The 16,900-nt window shown below is 41.9% G+C and overlaps 1 protein-coding gene across 1 annotated transcript; it reads right to left on the reverse strand.

Moving 5' to 3' along the window:
• Nucleotides 1-517: 517 nt before the first annotated feature.
• PABPC1 (poly(A) binding protein cytoplasmic 1) lies at nt 518-16,181 on the reverse strand. Its single transcript, XM_065668706.1, has 15 exons — nt 15,408-16,181; nt 10,501-10,694; nt 10,282-10,397; nt 8,363-8,502; nt 7,393-7,487; nt 5,846-5,983; nt 5,644-5,739; nt 4,918-5,190; nt 4,639-4,732; nt 4,339-4,449; nt 3,351-3,505; nt 2,819-2,903; nt 2,508-2,638; nt 2,118-2,213; nt 518-959 (listed from the first exon to the last, which is right to left on the reverse strand). Exons 1-14 carry the CDS (start codon nt 15,598-15,600, stop codon nt 2,121-2,123), a joined length of 1,914 nt encoding a protein of 637 aa, XP_065524778.1. The 5' UTR covers nt 15,601-16,181; the 3' UTR covers nt 518-959; nt 2,118-2,120.
• Between the last annotated feature and the right edge of the window lie 719 nt (nt 16,182-16,900).

Below are 16,900 nucleotides of genomic sequence, written 5' to 3' on the forward strand. Positions count from 1 at the left end.
AACAACTTGTGTTCTTATACTCACAATAGTGATGTTTCGCAACACTGCCTGCCTATTGCAGCCAGTCCTTCTTGCTCCTTCACCTCTATCCATACGTGACTGTGCCTCCATCTCGTGGTTCACTGGCCAGCTAAAGACACAGCCAGAGACCTAAGCAGACTGTTTCTTCCACCCAAACCCACACCATGCACACATGGCCAAACGGGATCATGTGTCTGCGTGTTACGCAACTCCAACGCAAGCCTTTTACACTTCTTACCAATAATCAAAAAGTAGGGCATTTAAAGGTCTATTTCAAATTTGACAGGAGCCCAGATACCATGCTATTAAGGATTTAAAACCCAGATATGGATCTAGCTTTTCATTTGCTTAAATGCTTAAGTTTATATTATCAGTAGCAGATGGCTAAATATAAGCTTAGCTCTAGAAACACACTACAGAGTGGGATTCTAACTTAGCACCCTGAACAAACATCTTATGAGAAGTACACTGCACAAACGAAACTGCCACAAATCAGTCAGTGTTTAAGGAATTTTTATTAAACCAAGAATTTTATAATCCAAATTACGTTTCTTTGCTCAGCTATCAATTCTCACTGTCAACTAAAACAGTGGTGATATTCTGAGCTTTTCCACAGTAAAGAATTACAAAATTAAAGAAAGGAATGCTTTAAATTTTTGTACTGTGCTGAAAATTCTTTTCCCCCGGGTTTATAAAACATTAATTTGTATTTTTTATTTTACTATTTTTTTTTAGATTTTAAATCAATAAGTAATCTAGGACTAGCACTTGTTTTGCTAGCCCCGGCGTTGCTCTGTACATAAGCTTCAAAGTTTCCTTTCCTTTTTTTAGTTATTTTATATTTTGCAATGTTTTTCTCAATATTTAATAGTTTTTCCATGTTTAGATTTTTTTTTTCTTCGGTGAAGCGAAGTTCTAGATTGTAGTCCCGGATCTTTCTGCAAACAAAGACAATCCTGTTAGGCTGTAAATTAAAGCAGCACCTTATTTTTTCCTGACATGCCTTCTGCAACTCTAAGCCTGACAGCACTTTGGGGTTTCGCAGTATCAATCACACCAAAGCGACTGATACCATCACACAGCCTCACACAATAACTACACACAATTAACTTGTTACTGTAAGTAACCTGACTAAGTAACCCACCCTTAACACCAACATTCTAAGGCTCAGCAAATAACTACATCAGCAGTGTTAATTTCCAACTACTAAAACATCATGAAGCATATAGAGTATTGGTCTCAAAGCAGTGTGAAAGTGTTGTGAAGAAAGCAAGAAGTGTGGGAAAAACATAACTCAAATTCTGCCTCCAAAAGGAAACTTGCAGAAATGAAAAGACCAAGAGAAAAAAAAAAAAAAAGGCAATTTTAAGTGATCAAATATTAAAGCAGGCATCTTCAATTGATGGCTATAAATATGGAAAGTAAATTCATAGGCAAAACCTAACTGGACTGAACAAAGAATACACTCCTGTATTATCTTTAACTCCACAACATTTTCCCCTTTCAACACTGTAAAGATGCTACCTTTTGCCTCTTCTGGTCATGCAAATTAAGACACTAACCCCACAGGAGGCAGTAAAGAGAATCAGAATTTTAACTGACATTGAAGTTAAATTCACCAAAATGTGAAGTCAAGACAATATGAAGTTTTAATTACTGTATAATTTTAGATTTTGGCAAATGTGTACAAATTATAGTGTGAACAAGATACTTCATTTCTAAGGAAAAATAAAGTTGCAGTACCATTTTAAGCTTACTTCACAAGTTCCTCTGGAACAACAGTATGAATAGCAGCACTTGACAGAACTGCTTGTTTCTGCACACGTACCTAGAATTAATTCCAGCTAAATACGCTGTTAAAACCAACACTCTAATACCAGCAAAATATGCAAGACATACCAGTAGCATTTGCTAACCACGAGCTACAGAACTGGACAAGAGGATTTAGTACAATATTTGTTAACAAATGTGACCATAGATGCTACTTGCTGTAGCTGCAAATGATCCAGAGACCGAAAACATGCTGCTTAGAAGGCCATGGACTAAGGGCTATTGCCCCAAACAACCTATAAAACCACACTGCTCAGAAAACTTACTTATTAAACACTTGGAACCCCAGTGGGATTATTAACTGCCTTTTGAGCAGCCTCTTTAGCTTGGTGGGCTTGTAGTACGGCTACAGCTTCATCAACCTGTTAAGAAGGAAAAGTAATAAAGGGAAGCTTAGTCATTTCTGCATATTTAAGATAATGAAACAGTTTACATTATATATACAAACAATGCCTGCACTGTTAAAAAGAAAGGGATAACATTACAGTTGCAGTTCATGCTAATATAAGTCACTGCCACCCCCTGAAAGAGGATATTCTAACTTCTTGCCCTGGGCCACCGCTGTGTTGCTGCTACTCTACTGTGCCAGCATAAACAGCTGTTCAATCAGCGTAGACTTAACTGCTGATAAAACTAGAGTGAGGCAGTCCACCTACCTTCGAACGAAGAGACTCAGGAGACTCAAGCATGTGGAGGAGTTCAGAATTGTCAATCTCCAACAACATCCCAGTGATCTTACCCGCCAAAGTAGGGTGCATGCTTTGAATGAGAGGAAAGAGGCGTTCACCTAGAGAGATAAAAGTTAATCTGAGTGACCAATCTCATCGGACAAACACAGCCTAGGCTTAAGAGAAAGGGAAACAAACACCTGTTCTACTAATAAAACCAGTTATTCCATATTTTAACACTGATAAGACTACTTTGACTGCCCTGCTACAAAGCATAGAGAAACATACTGTGTACATACCTAACATCTGCTTCTGTTCTTGTGGAGGGGCAGAAGCCAGCATGGAAGCAGTCAAGGGTTCCTGACCTTGCACATGGACAGCAGGCTGGAAATTTAACACCATTTCAAAATTAAATTTTAGTTCATAATTAGGCGCAGCTTAAAATGCCCAATGTTTCACAACTCAAAATAAGCAATGCCTGCACTGTCAGAAACATTGAAGAAATTACAAATAAGCACTTTAATCGAATACAGCTGGTTAGAGCGAAGTGATACTAGAGGTTAGTATCAACCTCTTCACCGTGGAGCAAGCACAAAGAGAATTCAGGCTAAGGCAGCAAGCAACTGGAAAATACAAAGCAACATGGGATCACATCCTGTCCCAGGTGAACTTGAAATATACTTAAAACCCCAAGGCTCTAATTCTGCTGCCATAATGCAGAGCTTCAATTCTAGAATAACAAAGACAACTCAACCACAAGTGCCCCCACTCACCATATTCCTTTGCAAAAAGCATCAGCAAAAGCATGGACCAGTTCCTGAAGTCACATACCTGCTGCATGGCCACCTGTGGCTGCGTGTTAAGATGCTGCTGAGGATTACGAACACCTGCAGCATATTTGTACTGTGGTACTGTGCGTACAGCAGGAGTAGCTGCAGTAGCTGCTGCTGCAGGCCGTGGACCCATGGTTTGTGTTGCTGTATTAGCTGAAAAAAGTAACATAATTCTGTGTATAATTCATTTTTCTACTTAGTCTACGCTGTACAAGTTAAAAAAAAACCAAAACAACAAATCAGCCCAAACTCAATATCTAATATACGTACTGCATTATGGATTCATCTCAATAGCTTTGTCAACTGTCATATCAGTGGCTGTATCTGTATACCTCAAAGTTTAGTGGATGTTACTTTCCAGTCACTTTTCTAATGAACTGCTTTTCCCTCATGCTATTGGAAGATCTGTGAGACAACATCCACATTGGTTGAGTATTAATTCAATTTCACTCTAACCTCAAACAACACTTTACTTCCTGAGCAATTTATGTCAACAGTCACCCTAAAAAAGATGCTTTTGTGAAGTAGATAGCTAAAAAATACTACTGCCTAATACATTCTGAGAGAATTAAGACTCCATTATAATAAATTCTGGTTTATTCAGTGATGTGCAGATTCTGCATGCATGTACTGGCTCAAAGTAATCTATGACAAAATAATAAGAGCTAAAATCATATCATCTCGCTATTTCTACATGCAACCTATTACAACTGCCACAACAATGCTTAGAAATGGCAGCTGTCACACAGCATTATCGAAGTGCATACTAAAAGAAGAAATGCTTCTTGCCAAAGAGATGGGATTACAGCAGGCATCTCTGCTGGGACAATATTTAAAGCAACTACTAATTTACTCATTTAGTAAGAGCCAGAGAGGAGGGAAGTGTTACCATTTGTGATACTGAAGTTATGAATGCTCTTGAGAGATCATTCTGAATGAGCAAAATAAAAAGTCTAATACTTCAAGTTTGCATAAATCAAACTCACCAACACGTTGTGCTGACATGACTCGTGGAACTTGTGAAGAAGCTGGTCTCATGGCACTAAATGGTGGCCTGGGTGCTGCTGGGCGGATAGCACCAGGCATGTTTTGGAATGCTGTGTTTTAGAAAAAATATACTAAGTTACATGCTGGAACACTGGATGTCAAGAACAGTTCAGAAGTTATAGTACTATCATGACAAAGAAGACTCATACTATAATGCCGTGAAAATGTATTTAAAAATTCAAAGATAAATGCTTTGAAGTTTACCACAGTCACTAGAAAGAGGTGAAGAAGTGACTTACGATGAGGTCTGGCACCCTGAGCAGTCCAGCGAGGACTAGGTCTAGCAAGTTGAGCAAGTTGATTAGTAGGGTAGTATGCAGCACGGTTTTGAGTCTGTCAAACAAAAACACTGTGTAACTACGTTAGCTTTAAAGGGCATACTGAACAGTCCACCACCTTTCTGCTAGGACATTAGAATGCTGAGATTCTGGACACCTGCTAATAGTTATATTAACTGTTAAATCTAAACAGATTTTATCTACAGAACAAAACATTCAGTTACTCATCTCCACACGTACCTGTGGGATAGCTGCCATGAAGTAACCTGAAGGAGGTGCTGGTTGGTATGGGTTGATTACAGGATTAGGTACTGCTCTTACGCTTGCCATTCTCTGCATATACTGGTTGGTGAGATGAGCTTGACGCTCTTCTTTACGCTGGGCTAGAGCTACATATAATGGTTTAGTAGCCACAATTCTACCATTCATTTCTGTGACAGCTTTGGTGGCTTCTTCTGGTGATGAAAAGCATACAAATCCAAATCCTTTGCTGCGGCCACCTTCCATCATGACCTGTCAGCACAAAATTTAGTTTTAAAACAAGAGGATGTCGTATCTACTCAACCTGCATGACTTTCATTCTTCAGGTCACTAGAAGTGAGCCACAATTTTTTTACTGAATTGATTTATAAAAAGGAATATAACTGCTTAACTAATCGCTGTTTACAGAACACAGATGAAAATCTCAATGAAGTAATGATAAATGTATTACTCCAATGAAGAGGTGTCATTTTCTCACATTAATATTAGTACCCAGTTTATTTCAAGAAATTATGATCATATGCATTTAACCTGAGATGTACAATAATCAAGAAAGCAGATGTCCACATATATATAAAGGATAGTAGCCGTGATAAATGACTGGGTCACATCTGTTGTCAGTGAAATAAATCACTCTTCCTTGGTGAAGGAAAATGAGAACTGTTCATTTTTAGAGAAAGGATAAACACAATCTATGAACTTTACCTTTGCACTAGTGATTGTACCAAATGGGGAGAATTCTTTTCGAAGACGCTCATCATCGATCCCATCATCAAGATTCTTCACATAAAGGTTTACACCCTAAAATATATTAAAAAAAAAGGCAAATTATTTTTGAAAGCAAATGACCTGTGTAAAGCTAAAAATACTGTAGAATAAAATTAGTCCTCTTGAATTAAAACTGAACCTGGTATCTGGTGATCCTGTCCTGCTTCATCTGTTCGAACTTGCGCTTCAGCTCCGTTTGTCTTTCCACCTTTTTCTGAGCCCGGCCAACATAGATTTGTTTCCCATTAAGCTCTTTCCCATTCATCTCATCCACAGCCTTCATTAATAAACAAGAAGTTAGCAGTGCTTTGTATTCCAGTGTTTTTCAGGCATGATAAAAAAACTACGTAACTCCAATACAAAAAGTTATGTAAGTATTCCAGAAAAAGAGCCAACCTATTTAAAATACCACTAGCTGAAACAAAATAACCCAAGACTTTCTTGATAAAGTAAAATGGAAGTTGCTTTCAGTAGGTCTTCCATTCAGTTACAGTGACAAGGGATGCAAAAAACTATTCTGATATGGGGGAAAAAAATAATCAACTCACATAATGTATGTTAAGCTACAGATGGTATATATGGCTTTTTTTAAAACTAATTTTTAATCTTTCATTAAGGAAATACTTAGAGTATAAAAAATAATTTTTCCTCCCCCGTATGTCATTTTGAGTTACAACTATTAAGAGGTGAAAATTCTGGCATAGGTTTATTCAATTGATTTAAAACCAGAAGTCACCAGCTTATTATGTACCTTCCTGATCAAAACCACTAAATATATATATACTAACATAGTACAATTTTATGTTATCTGAAACATTAAATATGTGATTCTGACTACTGTAAGAGAAACAATTCATCAATGAATGTATAACAAGACTGAACAACATAGATGGAAGACAAAAAGGATTTGTTCTAATCTCTTGCTTGTACACTTGCAGTACTGACAAATCACCAAAATGCCTTTTGAAAAGCAAATTTCGTCTGCTGCCCCAATTCATTCTGTGCTGGGTTTTTCTCTACTGCCACAGTCAACTGACACATCAAGGCAAACAGCTGATGAAGGATTAAGTTGTACAGCATACTGGCATGTTACAGACATATATACGAATCAAAAGAACCCTTCTTTCAAAGTTACTCTTCACAGTAAAAGCAACATCTCATAGGGCACGACTACTTTCTTACAGCTGTGCTAAAGACGCTTCATAGAACTATTAGCTTTCTTGCTGACTTTGCAGTACTGAAGTCTGAAAACACAATCCTTTCTGCCTTGTTTTGTGCAACCAAATTGGATCCAATGATTCATCTGGGTTTTGCAGAGATGTAGTAATTTATTATGCTTATATGCTGCCCAGCATGAGGGAGTGCAAATCTTACCCAGACCTTTAAGCGCAACTACAATAACTTACTAAATTATTCAAGATTCCCCATTTTTACACTAGTTCTAGCTGTCTCACAGAGTATCTTGACTTAATAGGCTCCTCAAATCAACTGACATTTGCTCCTAAGAGAGCATTCGAAATGACAGAAGCTATGCTAAGTTACTTAGGAAGCTGACACCTGCTTTTTCTGCAGTGTTCTTGACCAATTAAAAACCCTTAATGAATTCACAGGATTTCAGGTCACTCAATGAAACATATTATTTGGGTCTCAGCTACAGAATTCCTAAAATGAAGTCCAAAAGCTTACTTTTTGGGCATCTTCATGTCTTTCAAAACTAACAAAGCCAAAGCCTTTGGATTTTCCACTCTCATCAGTCATAACTTTCACACTTAGGGCAGGACCTAAAAAGAGAATTAAATACTTACACTTTGCCTATAGAGTATATTCTCACTTTACAAAGGCCTGTTTAGAAGTCTTCACCTTTAGTTTGTTTCACTTGTATTACAAAGTACTTCTGCAGCAATAACAGTATTTAGCAAACAGCATCCATCAATACAAAATTGCTAATTTGCCCTGATGGTGAACTTCAGCCATTATGAGGGAAGTCTGCCATGCTGAATTTCTCCCGTACTGTGTTTTCAACCAAACTGGGGTCAGAATTTCATCTCTACATTAATTAAATTGGTTTGGCATTAAAAATTCTGACATTTAAAAAGCATTAATGCTTCCATCCTCTGGAATAGATACTGAAAGCTGAAGAGGAAGCCTTTCTGTCAGGTATGTGCTTCACCATTTATGCTGGTGAAAGACCATTCCAGTTCAGCAATTCCAAATTGTTGAAAAACTGCAGTTCACAGACTAAATAGTGACAGACATTAGCAGCTAAATTTGCTACCATTCCAACCACAGACACTTCAATAGTGGAAAGGAATTTCCTGTAAACGCTGCAAACTCATTTGTCATATAACCTGTAGTGAATTCGTAACATCAATATATACTAAACCAGAAAATACTCCTATTTGCAACATTAAAATAAAAACTCAAATCCCAAAGACATATTCTAGACATCATTTTCAGATTACTGGGAACAATTCTGATGGCAGGATTATATATGCTATTCTGCATATTTAAAATTCTGCAGTGGCTATTACTGCACTTTGAAATTGGAATTAAGTACCAACAGCCAGCCGATTCCTTGTATTATAAAGCACTGTACTGATAAAATAGAAGCTGAAGTTCACTCATGTTTATATAAACTTAAGGTTTAAGACATTACCAAACTTGCCAAAGAGTTCCTTAAGTCTTTCATCATCCATGTCTTCTCCAAAATTCTTGATGTAAACATTGGTGAACTCCTTTGCTCTGGCTCCAAGCTCTGCCTCACGTTCCTTGCGAGATTTAAACCTTCCAACAAATCTGGTTGCAGAACAGAATAGTGTAGATTAAAGCATGTCTGTCAAGTTTCAAAAATGTACTTTAATTCTATGGCATCAGTATTTTAACCTTAATTAAGCTCTCGTTGTTCATTATATGCATGAAATACTTTAGATAAAATATTGACCATAAAACTTCATCAGAAAACCAGTTTCACCATCCTTTGCCACATCAGTGTGCATATCATAGTTACTAGCATAAAAATGCTTTCAAGGCATTGAAAACAGCCTTTGATAACAACAGCTGGACAAGAGGCGGGTAAAGTGGCTAAACAGAAATTCTAGGTATCAGCATAATGCCTCTGACATACTAAAAACTCGGCAGCCTTAAAGCAGTTGCCATTCTCTGATCCACCAGTCCAGTTTTAAGCAAAGGATGTTTAACTAACCCCTTCCACATCTTTCCAGCCTCTATCAAAACAAGACTTTTGTTTGTCTGGGGGCTGGTTTGTTTTTTAAATAGGCACAAGTAAATAGCAAACTGGCTGCGAACAGCAAAGGTCAGTTCACACAGAGAAAGCCAGAAGCTGAACCCAGCTCTCTGTAACCCAACAAACTCCTCTAGTATGGACGTTATACAGCTACCACTCATTTCTGACTGCAGTAGACTTCTGCTCAAATTTTATTGTACTGTCCAACTTTACAGTTCCAAATATGACAAATCCAATGAAATAGCACACAGCAACTCAGTATTTTCTTAAACTTTGTCAACTTTGCCCCATTTATAGTAACCAAGGATGGCAAGAACAATAGTGCAATGTGGTGCAGATTTTGACTGTGACTGAAATACTTCTAAAAGCCTAGCCTGAATAGAAATTCAAGGCAAAATCAGCTCTTGTGATGTAATTTATCAAAGTTTACATAGATCACGTGTTTTTACAACTACATGCGGATTTCTTTTTTTTACTATTCTGAAAAGGTTTAAATTCTATTTAAAGATAGAATTTGAGTACAAACATCCACAGTATGCCAGTCAAGCACAGAATACGCAGGAATAACTATGCTCTCCCTGTAAGTGACTTGATCTATCCATCTCTACATGTAAAAGTAATCCATGATGGTAAGCTGATCCTGATTTCTGTTTTTCTTTTTCCAAACCCTCCCAAGTATTTACAGAGCTATTTTGCCACAGTGCCAAATACCATAAAGATCCCTCAGGCATAGCTGTGAGGCACATTCATCCCCCTATCCCCCAGCCTAGATATCACTAACCAAGTAGCAAATACCTTCCCCCTCAGTATAGAACAGCAATGTTTAAAAAAATTGTGTTTCTGTAAGGTTTATTTTCTACTCCTGTTCCCTAGATATGCCTATTAACAGGCATGCATATAAATACATTAGTGTAACCTGACCACTATTCAGGACTAAGTAACTCTAGAGCTTTAAGTTTCATCAAAAAAATGGATCATGTATCTAACTCACTCTTATAAAGGAAGCATTATTCAGAATACCTGATGGATTGTATTTTATCTCGGACCAGTAAGATCAGAAAACCAGAGAAGTTCCTACATCCTCATTACAGCATTGGCTTGAGCTACAATTTTTTCCTTTAGAGTCAGTTATCGGACTTTTCTGAACTTATTCTGCCTTTAGAATAGGCAGGTGATACAATTAATAGTATTCCTAGCACTACAATTCTAGATTCTCTTCAGAATTAAAGATTTCTAGAACAGCCCGTCTTTTCTAGGTGAGCTTTAAGCATTTATCTGCTGTAAACCGAATTTCAGTCTGTTGATCCCCAGCTACATATATATGTACTTACACTTTGCGGTCGTTAAGCAGCATACCATTCATTTTTTCAATAGCTCTTTCTGCAGCTTCTTGTGTCTCAAAATGTACAAATCCATAACCCTTGGATCCATTTTCATCACATACCACCTATCAAAGGGAAAATCTGTTGTAAAACCCATGGAATGTTTCCAGCATGAACTTCAGGTTTTTTGTGTTGAACCATTAAACGCACCAATAATTTTCCACTCACCTTACAAGATAGGATGTTTCCAAAAGCAGAAAATGTGTCATACAAAGCTTTGTTATCAATTGATTTGTCCAAGTTTTTGATGAAGATGTTTCCTACACCGCTTTTGCGTAGAGATGGATCACGCTGAGACCACATGATGCGCACCGGTTTGCCCTTAATGACATCAAAGTTCATGGTATCCAAAGCTCGTTCAGCTGGAAAAACATCATGAAATTAGTAGGAAGCACAAAATTTATCTTAATGAGCACACAAATAGCATTTGAGTACAACTCTTCAGAAAACTTTCACTATTTTAAGTCAAGCACCACCATCTAGATCCAAACCCTCCAATGTAAATACAACTCACTGTTTTAAGCAAATAAAAACTGGCAAAAACTCCTCAGCAAAAGCTGCACTCCAGACAGGAAAGAACACAAGTCAGCTGAACAGGCTGTAAAAATGCTAGTAAGCCCAAAGGATCAGACTCCACTATGAAAAGACAGCACAGTAACAGGAGATAATGCATTGAGTGATGGCAATTACAACCGGTTCCATAAGAAGTTTAAACATTTATCTCTGAAAAACAGCTGGCCACTCCCACACCACACAGATGTGTTATCATATCAGTAGCAATGCTTTTAGGGGTATGGCTGGTGCCTACATGAGGTCTTTTGCAAACAATATAAGAACTCCTAAATCACCAATAACCCTAAACTGACAAAGTATCTTTGCTAGGTGGAGTTCAAGCCTGATTCATGCAGCTGTTCCACACAACTCCTTCCTTAGTGACAAAAAAAAAAAAGATCTGTAATGGATTTCTGGGAAAGGGACAGTTCAAAGAGCTCAATTTTCAAAATCTGAAATTGTACGTATATTCAAAGTTATGATGAAATACATACAAGCTCAGTGAGGGAGCAAGCATTAAAACAGCAAACGGTAAACCAGGTTTCATTACTCCAATTAAGCAGTTTTTACAGTAGAACTCTGTAACTAACTTTTCAAATTCTGAATTTAAGATCTCAGTGTACTTAGATAAGAAGTATCAAGAGTTCTTCAGTTTTCATATGCCCCTTTCAAAGCAACAAGACATGCCTGTAAGGTTTTAAGTCAACAATCTATTAAGCAATGATCTCCTGCATTAACTCCTTTTTGTCATTCTTCCTGTGTGTCTGGAAGAACACTGAAAAAAGTCCCAATGAATACCTGAAGTCACACCTAAGTCACTTCACTGCAATTTGCATATAGCAGAGCCATATGATGTTAACAAGACTGAAATCAGTTTAGTATTCATTTAAAAACCATGTCATTAATTGCTATTCTTAGAAGGACCAAGAGCCAATCTCATTGTGGAAACCCCTATTTTATCTTTAAGTGCTGCTTTTATCTTCATGGTAAAACAAAATCTGCCATCAGCCTCTGGTTCAGGTGGCACATCCCCCTTTACGTCCTTTCCTGCCACATTTTCAGATTACAAGTGCACCTGAAGCTCATTCTCTGAAAGACACCTGTAGAAATTAACAAAACAAACATCTAACATTTGTTTGTGGAAAAAATTATCTGTTGATAATATTACCATATTCACACAACAGTAGCAAGTCAACAACTTTAAGTTGAAGCCACAAAAAAATTTAAACTTTGCCAGTCTTTTAAACAAGTTAACAAAGCTTTCACAAACTTTAACATAAATTAAGCAGGAGGGAAAAGACAACCTAGACACTAGTAATGAGAAACATAAAGCACTGGAAGGCTTTACATTACAAATGGCGGGGGGGGGGGGGGGGGGGGGGGGGGAATCCAAACAAACAAGATGGCCAAAAAAGTAAGAACTGTGGATAATCAGGCTGGCTACAGTAAAAACATTGAACACACTGCTACTGCCCTGAAAGTAATTAGAATTATTACTGCCAGCACCTATAAAAGTGCCAGCAACAAACAGTTCATTATTTCCAGAAGCAGTAATAGGACTTCCTTTACTAGAAAAGAGGCTTTTCTAATTCATTCTAATTGCTTCTAGAATAATCCCAACACTCCCTCAAAAATGTGTGTTCCTGGACACATTTCCCAAACATCTGACTCAAAGTTGGTCCCTCCCAGCCTTCGCAAGCATTGCCACTCTTAACTGGCAGCAAGCATGCACTCAAGACCAATGCAATTCCTCCATAAAGACAAGGACAGCATGGAAACTCTTAACAGCTCTCCTCACCTCTGTTGTGGAGCAGAAATAGAAGTTTAAAGATTCCTGCTTAGCCAACACCACATTGTCATTCCACTATAGATTTTAAAGTATTACTGGAATACATCTGACAACAGGTAGGAGCCAGTCTCACTAAAATTCATAACTAGTAAAACTGGCTTACTTTCATTGCAGTTCAACCAGGAAAGGCTGCATGCTGGTGAGACAATTCCATTCAGCAGTTAACTTGTTACCAAGTGGACACACCTACCCCATGCTGTACTTCTGCTGATTCTGCTGGAGCTTTTATTGAATGAGTCACCAGTTCCCTTTTCAGTTGTGAGCAACTGGACAGTCCACTAAATTTCAAAAATCACAGGAAATATACACTTAATGCTAAACTGTGCTGAACATGCACAGCAACAGCTGTAAAGTAAGAAACCTCTGGAAACATAACCACTCGAAAAATGTGACAGGAGAAGCACAGTTTCAGATTACTCAAGAATATTTCAAGTTTAGTGATTAAACAAGAGTGCCTGTGTTTTTGCTCCAGACTGTGACTCAAATCTGAAAAGTCACAATTATGAAATGTGTGCATACCTCACCAGTGTGTCATCAGGTCTAATGAGGTTTTGGGAGAGCTTTGAGATCCCCAGTTTACAGACAACTGGTGATGTCAAACACACCTTCAAAGACATTTTTCTAAACCCCAGCTATTTGTTACTGGCTGTTTAATAAGCATAGCTGGAGATATAGCTAAGAATTAGGCTAAAACAAGAAAAGGCAGCTACTCTGGAATAAAAATAAAGCCAGTGTAAGAATAACCCTGCTATTTCACCAATCTCCCTCTTACTTCAAGGTTTCAGTAAATGGATAGAATGATCTACGAAGAAAAAAAGAAAATAAAAATCAGCAAATGCTTTCTAGGTATTTGCCAAGAGTAGCAAATCATGTTGCAAAAGTACGATCACACAATATCATTTAAGTATATTTTAAACAAACGTTTACAGATATGTGCCAGATGCAAGTCTGATGCAGATGAGAAATGCTTTTAGCTGAACTGGACTAAGTGTAGAATAAAACATGTGCACTTCCTGAAGTCTGAAACGTATGTACAACATTTGGAGTAACAGCATTTTTCTAAGAGGCACATTCTCAAACTCTGAATGCAAGCACTGCTCAGGTGAATAAGCTGCATTTTCTCCCCGTATCTGACAAGTTACAAAGCAAGTCACAAAACCTAGGGTTGAACAGGTTGCTCAACTAATGACAATGATATAAAGTTGCCCTTACAGAATTCTGTCATCACTAAGCAGCAGAAGTGTTTGAATCACCTTGAACTTCTGTCTTGACATTATCAGAGCACTGATAATATCATTGAACTGTGCTAACCCTTTTCTTTCTGAGTAAACTGTACTGCAGGTTTTTATTAAATGAAAGCAAAGTATGTTAAAACAAGCATTTAAACTGTCTCATCCTAAACGGCTAGATAAAAGTTTTCTGAAGTGAGTGAGCTGATAGCAGGTGAAAAATCTGCCAATTAAGATGAGACAATAACTTTTACCACTTAGATACAGATATCATTGGTACACCAAAGTCTGATCTGATAATGGCTATATACTGAAGCAAATTTTGCAAGTCAGTGAATCTAACTGCTTGAAAACCCTGTAATTCAAATACCTCGTGTTTCTATCCTTGAAAATAAAACCATTATAATAGAAAGTTCTTAACTGTACTTGAAATCAAACATGTTCTAGCTGGTTGCTTGGGGGTTTTACTGTTGTTTTGGGGTTTTCTTCCTTTTAACTGTACTCCACAAAACTTAGAATCAGTCACATTCGGTTCTTTTATTGAAGCGCCTCCCAAATGAACAGGCCTGTTTGTCCAACTTAGCACAAACATGACCAGAACTACATGGAAAGTTTCTCTACTGATATAAAGAACCAGCAACATGTGGTAAAAAGCAAGTTTAATAAAGAGTTCACTGTAAAGAGAAATGGATCAGGGTACAGCCTGCCACACGAAGAGCAAGCAAAGGAGGCCCAAGTGACTTCATCCCCTCCCTACATGTGACAGACATGCCACGGTGTCCTAACATGCTACGCTTCGGCCTGTGCTTTGACTGGACATCTGTGGAACTACATCCTGGTACGTCCTGCTTCCTTCTTTTTGGCTTCTTAATCACGCATACACACCCAGCTCCTGCGTAGTTATTAAAAGGTGCTAATGACTATGATGCTTTCTTCAAGCTAGCCTTCATCCCAGATTCCTCATGCAGCCGCGCACGGACGCGCCGTGCCCGCCTGTGGAAAAGCCGCCTGCCCGTACACACACACACAACACACACGCACGCTCGCTCACCACCCCCCCTCCCCGCGGCCCGGCCGGGGCAGCTCCGCCATGCGGGGGCCCTTCCCCGCCCGTCGCCGGCTTTCGGTTCCCGGCGGCGGAAGCGCCTCCCCCCCATCTCCTCCCCGCCACGAGGCGCGGGCGGCCCGAGGCCGCGTGTCAGCCAGCAGCGGCCCCGCCGCAAACTTCCCCCGCGCGGCGGCAAGTTTGCCCGTCCCGGCAGCGCCCGCGCCCGCTTCGGCAGCGCCGGGATGGGAAAATGGACGCGGGGCGGCGGCGGCGGCCGGGGGGGTGGGGAAGGAGGGAGGGGGACCGCGCCGAGCCGTGGTGGGGGCGGGGGAGAAACATGGCTCCTCCGGCGGCGGCCGCCCCGGCTCGCCCCACGGCCCGGCCCCCCGGTACTCACCGTCGGCGGGCTGCTGGAAGTTGACATAGGCGTAGCCGAGAGACCGGCGGGTGATCATGTCCCTGCAGACGCGAATGGAGAGGATGGGCCCGGCAGGGCTGAACTTCTCGTAGAGCATGGCCTCCGTCACGTCGGGGTGCAGGTCCCCCACGTAGAGGGAGGCCATAGGGTAGCTGGGGGCGCTGGGGTTCATCCTGCCGCCGTCTCCCGGCGCGGGAGGGCAAGGGGAGGGCGCTGACGAGGCGAGGAGGCCGCGGCGGCCCGGCGGTCCGTGAGGGCTGGGGCCGGCAGCGGCGGCACGAGGGACGGGGTAGGGGGGGCACGCCGGAGGCGGATTCGAAACTTAACGGCTGCGGGAGGCGGCTGCGCGGCGGCGGCGGCGGCGGGTGAAGGGGCGGGGGGGGTCTGGCTCACTCCGTGCCGGGCCTGGCGGAGGTGGCGGCGGCGGCGGCTGCTGTGGCCTCAGCGGGGGTCGGGCTCGCTCGGTGTCTCCTTCTCGGCTGCGCCGGGTCCGGGGGCTTCGCTTCACCGGGTTATTTTATATCAAACCGGCCGGTTGCAGAAGGTTGTCGGGAGGCGGAAGAAAGGAGGGTTGGTTTTTTTTTTTTAAAGGTATTTTTTAGGATTTTTGGATTTTTTTTGGCTTTTTATATATTTTTAGTAATAAATGGTGCGGCGGGGCCGGGCCGGCGTGTCCGGGTGTCCGGAGCACACGCACTGCGCACACAGCTCCGACGGCGGCCGGGGGACAAGGGGGAGGCCGCCGCCCCGGCCGCGCGCTATATATACCCGCCCCGCCCCCACCCGCCCCCACCGCGCCGCACGCCACGCACCGGCCGCGCGCACCACGCACGCGCCGGGAGGCGGGGACACGAACGGGCGCCGGCACCCCCCGGACGTCAGCGGAGGGGGGTGGGGCAGCAGCAGGGCGCATGCGCCCGCGAGATAGCACATGTGCGCGGCGCCCACGGGGTGGGGGCCTCGGAACGCGCGTGCGCGCCGAGCGGGTGAACGGCGGCCGGGCGGGGCGGGGCGCGGGGGAACCGCCGTGCGCGTGCGCCGCGGCTCGTGCCGCCCGTGGGGGGAGAGGTCGGGCGGGAGACGAAGGTCGCGTGCCGGCCGGAAGGGGAGGGGCCCGGGCAGCCCTCCCACGCGTGCGCATAGAGCGGCTTCCGCCCCCGGACGGGGCACGTGGTTCCTCAGCGGGGTTGGGGCTGTTTGCGTTGGGCGGTCGGCTCCGTGGTGCCTGTGCCTCTCGGAGACCCATCTTGCCTTGGCTCGGCTCGGCTGGGGGGGACGTAGTACGTGGGGCTGCCCCCGCGCGGGTAACTGCGGGAGCTGCGTGCTCCCGGGGCGCAGCCTCGGGCCTCCTTCGGTGCCGAAGTTACCGCGGTGACTTGGGCGTTGGTATCAGCACCTCGTGGGGCTGGTGTGCCCGCGCCGGTGTGGGGCAGCTCTGCGGGTATCGCTGCTGGCTCGGGAGGAGCCCGGCG

Source organism: Lathamus discolor, chromosome 2 (assembly GCF_037157495.1).
Source record: "Lathamus discolor isolate bLatDis1 chromosome 2, bLatDis1.hap1, whole genome shotgun sequence".
NCBI classification, from domain to species: domain Eukaryota; kingdom Metazoa; phylum Chordata; class Aves; order Psittaciformes; family Psittacidae; genus Lathamus; species Lathamus discolor.